General features: G+C 63.6%; 2 protein-coding genes across 2 annotated transcripts; both read right to left on the bottom strand.

The window, feature by feature from the left end:
- Positions 1–6: 6 nt before the first annotated feature.
- On the bottom strand, positions 7–4,649 carry LOC124234190 (mitochondrial import receptor subunit TOM40 homolog). Its single transcript, XM_046651438.1, has 7 exons — positions 4,599–4,649; positions 3,955–4,224; positions 3,439–3,531; positions 2,472–2,573; positions 2,293–2,398; positions 480–602; positions 7–92 (listed from the first exon to the last, which is right to left on the bottom strand). The coding sequence occupies exons 1-7, from the start codon at positions 4,647–4,649 to the stop codon at positions 7–9; spliced, it is 831 nt and encodes a 276-aa protein (XP_046507394.1).
- Positions 4,650–5,410: 761 nt separating this feature from the next.
- On the bottom strand, positions 5,411–7,413 carry LOC124234189 (mitochondrial import receptor subunit TOM40 homolog). Its single transcript, XM_046651437.1, has 3 exons — positions 7,302–7,413; positions 7,102–7,204; positions 5,411–6,016 (listed from the first exon to the last, which is right to left on the bottom strand). Exons 1-3 carry the CDS (start codon positions 7,335–7,337, stop codon positions 5,877–5,879), a joined length of 279 nt encoding a protein of 92 aa, XP_046507393.1. The 5' UTR covers positions 7,338–7,413; the 3' UTR covers positions 5,411–5,876.
- Positions 7,414–7,744: the final 331 nt, after the last annotated feature.

Genomic DNA, 7,744 nt, shown 5'->3' with positions numbered 1-7,744 from the left:
GCCGGACTAGCTCACCTGGTCACTGGCTTTGTGGTAGTATGTGGCGTGCATGCCCGCCTGGCCCAGCGTGACGGTCGCCAACCAGTTGTTCACTGTGAGGGAGCAGGGTGGGGGTGGGGGCAGGTCACCAAGGGGACGTTGGCCTCTGGGAACCAGATTCCCCCTCTTCCCACAGACCCAGGGGTCCGGGCCCCAGCCCCTCCTCCCTCAGACCCAGGAGTCCAGGCCCCCAGCCCCTCCTCCCTCAGACCCAGGAGTCCAGGCCCCCAGCCCCTCCTCCCTCAGACCCAGGAGTCCAGGCCCCCAGCCCCTCCTCCCTCAGACCTGGGGGTCCGGGCCCCAGCCCCTCCTCCCTCAGACCCAGTGGTCCAGCCGCAGCCCCTCCTCCCTCAGACCTAACAGTCCAGGCCCCCAGCTCCTCCTCCCTCAGACCCAGGGTTCTGGTCCCAGCCCTGACTCGGGCCCCGGCCCCGGCTCACATGTGTATTTCCCAGCTAGAGACATGACGGTGCCCTCCTCCCCGGGCCGCCGGTGGTAGACCAGCTCTCCACCCAGAGCCAGACACGGCGTGATGCTCTGCAGGTAGTGCGCCACGAGGATCCCTGCGGGCGAGAAGGCGGGACGTTCCTGGGCCACGTGGTTTCTGTCCAGCAGACCCCTGCTCCCAGCAGCCTTCCAGGCTCAACCCTGCTGCAGGCTCTGGGCTGCCCTCAGGCCCCGCCCCTGCTCCTGTCTTGAGCACTTCCCAGGGCTCTCAGGTCAGCCTCTCGGCCCCGGGATCCTCACGTGCTCTGCACATCCCCGTGTGGCCAGCATTCATTTCCCATCATTACAGAGGAGGCTGATGGAGGGAGGTCGAGGCAGGAGGGGAGACAGGGCAAGAAAAATCCTGCGGCCATTCAAACCCCAGCCACAGCCCAGGCCCGGGGAGTAACCGCGGGCCAGTGCTGTCACATCTCTGCAAAAGACCGCCTCTCGAGGCTGTGAGGACCACGAAGGAGGAGATGTGGGCACAGCGTCCAGAGCGTGTGGAGCACATAGCTGGCGCTCAGTGACCACTGGGATTCGCCCTGTAGAGGTCTCCGTCCTGGCCTTGCCCCTGCTCCCCCAGCCCTACCCTCCTCCCTGCTCTCCTGCCCCAGTCCCACCCTCACCCAGCAACTTCAGCTGAAGCACACAGGGATGTGGTTACAGCATACACCTGCCCCTGTTCTCCTCTGATCAGAACCATCCATGGCTCCCCAGTGCCCCAGAGGCCCCGGGTGGCTGGTCCGGGATTCCAGATAGAACCACTTCCTCCTCCCTGAACACACCCGGCTGTTCCCTGCGGGCTGCAGGAGCAGAGCTTTCTCTCTCCCTCTCTCTCTCTCTGCCATCAGGCCTGCACACACTGTCCCTGTGCCCCGGGGACCTTCCCTCTGCTCAGGCAGCCCAACTCAAGATTTGCCCCTGTGTATTTCCTGGATTTGGGTCCTTCTCTGCAGCACGACCCTGGTCAGAGCCACCACCACCATGGGACACTGCAGTCCCCACCCTGATCCCCCTGTAAGGGGCCAGCAGACAGAGCGGCCACTAGGAGGCTGTGAGGACCCAGTCAGAGCGTGGTCCCTACTGCTCAAGTCTCTCTCCAGGTCCCCACATGCAGGCCCTGAGGATGCTGGCTCATCTCCATGCCACAGCCCACGCTTTCTGCTCCATGAGCACCCCCCAGGCCTGGGCCCAGGATGCTCACCCTCCAGAGTGGCCCAGCTTGCTGCTTCCTTGAGGCCTTTGTGGGGAACCCCTCCCCCTTCCCGTACCTCCAGCTCCACGCCCCGCTCTGGTCTTCCTCCTGCTCACATCCAGCCCCGGCTCCCCCAGGCCCAGGGCCTCCCTAAAGCTGGGCCAGCTCAGGACCAGTGGTTCTCAAAGGGGGGCCATCGTGTAGGGTCTGGAGGGGCCGTGAAGGACCGCAGCTCACACGTGCCTGGGAAACGGGGCCCGCCCCTGCAACTGGAAGCTTTTCTACACACAAAGGTCCACCACCTCCTCCACAGCCCTGTGAGGGAGCCCAGGTTACAAATGAGGAAACAGAGGCTCTGGAGGAGTGGAAGTCGCCTCCATGGAAGGGCAGCCAGCGGCACAGTTGGCACCTGAACCTCTTTCTTGTTCATGATGTCATGTTGCCTGATGTTTCAAAACCGCTCCTGCCCTGACCCTTCTCAGACAGGAGAACAGGGGTCCCGGGAAGGAGCGGATGTGCATGGACAGCTGGGATGGCCGGGTGACCAACCTCCGGCCCTGCCCTCTTACCTGACCCCACCAGCACGTCCGGGTTCCCCAGGGTGACGGCAGCTGTGAAGTCGGAGCCCCGGTACTCCCCGTCCACCTGCCAGTTCACGAACTTCGACTGCTGCGTCTGTGGGGAGCAGGGTGTGAGGCCAGCCTGGGCTCGGGGGGCTGGGGGGACAGCCGACTCGGCGCCCACTCACCTGGATGGCCATCTTGGACCTGAGTCCGGGGCCCAGCTGGTGAATGACCTGAGCATTGAGGCTGCCGCTGTTGTCCATGTCCCCCACCAGCACGGGGAACGCCTGTGGGCAGAGGGCCAGGTCAGGGGCCGACGTCTAGCATTACGTCTAAGTTCATGGGCGATGGGCCTAGGTCAGAAAGCCTCAGCCTGAGGTCCCCTCCTCCAGGAAGCCCCCTGACCACCTAGGCTGAGTTAGGTTCCCCTCTGGGCTCCCACGGCCTTTGGGTGCCCCCATTTCACTTCTGCCCAGCCTGGGTTGTAAATGTCCGGGGACAGGACTGTTCCTTCTCCCCTCTAGACCCTGTGCCCCATGGTCATGTCAGTCAAAGCTGTGTCCCAGCACCATGTGGCACAGGGCTGGGCTCAGCATGGGGACAAAGAAGGTGTGTTGAATAAATCAATGTCTTCAACAGAAACAGTCCAGTCTCTATAAGCAGAGACCCAATTCAGTCCCAACTCCACTGCGTCCCGCCCCAGCCGCCCTCCAGACCTGAGGTTCTGCCCCTACCCGGCTGACCCAGCCTCTGCAACAGCCCGAGGCCCCCTCTCAAGCGCACATATGACAGTCTCTCCCTTGGTCCCATCTTCCTGTGGCGCTCCAGCGCCCCCTAGAGAACGTCCCAATGCCGACTTCAGCATGGAACCCCCCAGGATCTACAGCCCAGCCCTGACCCTCTAGTCATCACTGTCTGGTGGTCACCCCAGTGTCCCCAGCCTCACCCAGCACAGGGCTGGGCAGACAGCAGGGGAGCAGGAGGAAGGAATGACCCCGTCCCAATGCACCTTGGACACAGGGTCCCCACCCCTCGACACCCTCAGCTCCCTCAGCAGCCTGGCCCTCTACCGTTGGAGCCTTGTTCTCCTGGCGTCCGGCTCCACACGTGTTAGAAAGAAGAGACACCGATGAATGACAATAGGCGCCTCACCTCAGTGGGACTCAGCTGCTTTGTCCCCACGTACGTGACCCCGAAGTGGTAGTTGGACTCCCCAATTGTGCTGAGGGCGACTGTGTGGTTCACCTGGAGAAGAGCGAGGGCTGTGGGGACCCCAATACACCCCGCTGAGTCCACCCCAGCACAGCTACCCCCCAGCTTGGGATGCGGACACCTGCCAGCCTGGCTCCCCGATCAGGGAGCAAAAGCCAGGCGTCTCTGGGCTGGGCAGGGGGTGAAGACGGGGTGGTGTGGCCTGAATAGATGACCCTCAGAGAAAAGATGTGCTGGGGGCGGAGCTGCAAACCTGGCCCTACTCCTGCCTGGACATCACGGGGGGACGGGCGTCTGTGGACCCTGGCCCCCAGTGAGGAGTCGGTCTGGCTGCGTCTCTGAGCCTTTTCATGTCCCATGGAGCCCAGCCATTTGGGGAGGAGGAGGGGCTGTGCGTGCCGATTCAGGGGGCTGGCTGGGATGATTCTGGAGGGCAAGGGCACCAGCAAGGCTCACCTGGAAGTGGTTACTCAACCCTTTGTTGACCCTGACCTTGACACCTTCCATCTGAATGGGAAACAGCTCTGAGGAGGAGAAACGCTGTCTCCCTCCACACACACACACACAGCCAACTCTCACCCATTCCTTCCCTACCCTCCCAGCTCTCCCTTCTCCAGAGCCCCACAAGCAACACAATCCGGGCTCTGCCGGTTGCCAGCTGTGTGACCTTGGGCGAATAACCCAGGCTCTCTGAACATCCCGTTTCTTGGTCCACAAAACTGGGAACTAGCTGTACAGACACCGTTGTTCGGTGATGCAACAAGCTACTACCGTACCCCGGAAGTACTGGGGACAGTCTCCGGCCCACGGTGGGTCCCATCTTAGAGCCGACTGCTCTGACGGGCCACACAGAGCACTCAAACACTGTCACCTTCCCAGCAGCCCGTGACATGAATCCCAGCTCTTTCAAGACGACAAAGCCGAGGTTCACAGTTGAGGTGGGCAGTGAAGCCACACAGGGACAACCGGAGGAGGTGGGATTTGTCCTGGTCCCTCCAGAGTGTGGGAACCTGGGAGCCACGGGGTTAGGGGAGGCCGAACGCCTGGTCCCAGGAGGGGCCCCAGTGCCACCCGGCCCAGGTTGTCAGCTTTGGCCTCACAAGCTGCTGGCAGAGCAGGTGCGGCAGCCTCTCTGGGTGATGGAGGGTCATCTCTGTCCAGCCGCCTCCCTCCCTGACCATGTGTGTGTGTGTTTGCGTGGGGCAGACGGGGTTTCCGGTCTTGTCTGCAGGGTCAGGGGTGTCGGTTTCTCTGAGCCCCAGGTGGCAAAGGGACAGCTCCTCATCCTCCAGCTTCAGAGGCCTGAGACACTGGGCACCCCGCCCCCACCCCCTCCCCACCTGAATCAGACCCCAGCCGGGCCCCCGAGGCCCAGGAGTGCTGGAGCCCAGGCCCTTCTCCCCCTCAGACACAGCCACTGATTCTGAAGCCTGTCCAGGTACTTCAGTTCTTCCGGAAGCTTCTGATAGCTCTGACCTTCCCATCATGAAGAGGTGCTCACACCCCATCATGCCCTGCTCCTTTAGGAAGCTGGGAAGACCTCGGAGTCCCAGCTCAGTGTCTCCAGCCCTGCACTCAGAGACAGCGTTGCCTGTGTCCACAGCTCGCAGGGACAAAGTCCTCTGCAGCCACTCTGGCAGGACGAGCTGGGGCGAGTGACCCAAGACCCTGCCCTCCTGCTGAGGGAAGGCCTGTGATGCCCCTCTAAGGTGCAGTCCTGGGCTGTGTGATCCTGGGCCAGGCCCTTCCCCTCTCTGAGTGGGGTCCAGGCAGCAGCCAGGCTTGAGAACCCCGTGGTTGGTGTCGCTCTTCTGCGCTGACCCTGCCGCGCCCCCTACCGGCCGCTGTGGGAACGTCGGCCGGATGGAAAGGGCCCAGGAGGCCGCAGAAACAGCAGGAAAAGCAAGGCCTCCCACTTCACTTGGTTTTTTATGTATATTTTTTGTTCTTGTTTTTGTCTTTTTCTGTAAAATGTCCGGGTTCTTCCATAACTTATAAACATGATTTCTACCGAGGAGGGGGGGGAGGGAAGGCGGGCGGGCGGAGTGACCGGGGCTGGCAGCTCCTCTCCTTGCTGCCCCCCGGGGCCGGGCCCAGGGCCCTTGGGGGACGGGGACACCCCAACACCTCCCTGAGGTTTGTGGCCCCTCTGCCCCTGGTGCCCAGAACCCCATGTCCTCGACTCTGGAGCCCCTTCCGGGACCCCAGCCCCCTGGGCACATGGCCCCTGCTGCTCCCGATCCTGGAGCCGGTTCCAGAGTCCCCCCTCAGCTGCTGGGGTGGCGGATCCCCTCCTTTCCGCTGCCCCCGGGACCCGAGGAGGAGGGAAGGGAGGGGGGGATCTGGAGGAGGAAGGGCGTGGCGGCGAGGTGGGGGGCTCAGCCGATGGTGAGGCCGAAGCCGCACTGGAACTTGTTTTTCCGGTGGTTCAGGAAGGCCCCGAGGGCCAGCGTCAGGGGCAGCGGGGGCAGCTTCTTCTCCAGGGTGGCGCCCACGATCCAGTTGCTGTCCACGGAGCCTGGGGGGACGGCCGGGGTGAGAGCCCTGCGCCGGAGTCCCACCTGTCCCCGTGGAGACCCAGCCAGGCCACCTCAGACACCACCGGCCAGACTGCCTGCCTGTAGCCCCCTGCCCACGCTGTTCCCGCCACCTGGAACCCTCTTCCCTCCCCAGGTACCCCAGCCCTGGGAGCACCTGGTTCCTTCCTCCTCCTCCCCCTCAGCTCTCAGCTCACAGAACCCTCCTCCTCCAGGAAGCCCTACAGCCCCCATGGCTCCCCAATTTTCCCTCTGTCCACACGAGGTCATCATTCCTGGGAAGGAGCCTGTCCCCTCCACTGTGAGCCCCCTGAGGACAGGGCTGGGTCTCCACGTTGTCCCCAGCCTGCTGAGCACAAGGCTGGGCACAGAGCAGCTGTTCATAATCTGCTAAACCAAAGACTGAAATCTCCTCTGGCGCCCAGAACCTTCCAGAAGTGTGGGTGCACCGAGTAGTCCCCACACCCTGGAAAAGGGCGACCATTCATTTCACAGGGGCAGAGCAGCAGTCAACCTAGACCCCAAACCCTCAGATACGAAGCTGAGGGCACAGCCAGGGTTCCAGAGGTGGCAGGCAGGCCCGAGAGGCAGAGCCCCTGGGCCCCATGACCATCTTCAGAAGCCCAGCCCAGCTGACCAAAGCGGCCTTCTGGGTGGTCTTCACACCTCCAAACTGAGGACCACGGAGGTCCCAGAAGCAACTGAAGGCCGAAGACTAGAGCCAGTCAGCCTGGGAGAAGGTTCTGGATCTCGCCGTGACCGCACAACCTCCAGGAGCCTCAGTTCACACTAACGCGAGATGGGGGAGATGGGCTCCAAGTTGCCCTCCACTTAGGACACAGGCAAGAGAGGCTGAGGGCAGGGAGGGGAGGGGCTGCTGGTGGGGCAGGAGGGGTGAGGAGGGGGCAAAGCTCGGGCCCATCACCCACCTTCTAAAAAGCGTCCCAGGGTCCGCAGGACCCCCACAGTCCCAGCCTGCCGCCCTCTACTGTCCCCTGTGGCCTGTACCCCACTCAGAGCTGAGTCCCCTCTCGCCCGCTGTCCGCGATGGGACTGAGGCCTGTACCTTTGAAGAGCAGGTGGGCCTTGGGCAGGTCCAGCTGGTACCCGAAGGAGACACTCGTGTCCTGCATCCTCGTGCTGGCCTCAAACTCCACGCCTACCTGCAGCTGGAGGGGCCGGGCGGCAGAGTCAGCTTCCTGGCTGCACGCCCGGGGCCACCAGGCCCAGGACGTGTGTCCTCGTGGCCCGGCCGGACTAGCTCACCTGGTCACTGGCTTTGTGGTAGTATGTGGCGTGCATGCCCGCCTGGCCCAGCGTGACGGTCGCCAACCAGTTGTTCACTGTGAGGGAGCAGGGTGGGGGTGGGGGCAGGTCACCAAGGGGACGTTGGCCTCTGGGAACCAGATTCCCCCTCTTCCCACAGACCCAGGGGTCCGGGCCCCAGCCCCTCCTCCCTCAGACCCAGGAGTCCAGGCCCCCAGCCCCTCCTCCCTCAGACCCAGGAGTCCAGGCCCCCAGCCCCTCCTCCCTCAGACCCAGGAGTCCAGGCCCCCAGCCCCTCCTCCCTCAGACCTGGGGGTCCGGGCCCCAGCCCCTCCTCCCTCAGACCCAGTGGTCCAGCCGCAGCCCCTCCTCCCTCAGACCTAACAGTCCAGGCCCCCAGCTCCTCCTCCCTCAGACCCAGGGTTCTGGTCCCAGCCCTGACT

The sequence above is a fragment of the Equus quagga genome, unplaced genomic scaffold, assembly GCF_021613505.1.
Source record: "Equus quagga isolate Etosha38 unplaced genomic scaffold, UCLA_HA_Equagga_1.0 72646_RagTag, whole genome shotgun sequence".
Classification (NCBI taxonomy): Eukaryota; Metazoa; Chordata; class Mammalia; order Perissodactyla; family Equidae; genus Equus; species Equus quagga.
Note: the sequence above shows the minus strand (reverse complement) of the source record. Positions and strands in the feature narration are given on the sequence as shown.

Coding starts and splice junctions, on each gene's coding strand:
- LOC124234189 (XM_046651437.1), bottom strand. CDS start 7,337: ATGCACGCCACATACTACCACAAAGCCAGTGACCAG. Junction 7,205..7,301: donor ACCACAAAGCCAGTGACCAG/GTGAGCTAGTCC, acceptor CGGCCCCTCCAG/CTGCAGGTAGGCGTGGAGTT. Junction 6,017..7,101: donor GGCCCACCTGCTCTTCAAAG/GTACAGGCCTCA, acceptor CCGTCCCCCCAG/GCTCCGTGGACAGCAACTGG.
- LOC124234190 (XM_046651438.1), bottom strand. CDS start 4,649: ATGACCCTCCATCACCCAGAGAGGCTGCCGCACCTGCTCTGCCAGCAG. Junction 2,399..2,471: donor GGTCCAAGATGGCCATCCAG/GTGAGTGGGCGC, acceptor TGCTCCCCACAG/ACGCAGCAGTCGAAGTTCGT. Junction 93..479: donor TCTAGCTGGGAAATACACAT/GTGAGCCGGGGC, acceptor GCTCCCTCACAG/TGAACAACTGGTTGGCGACC.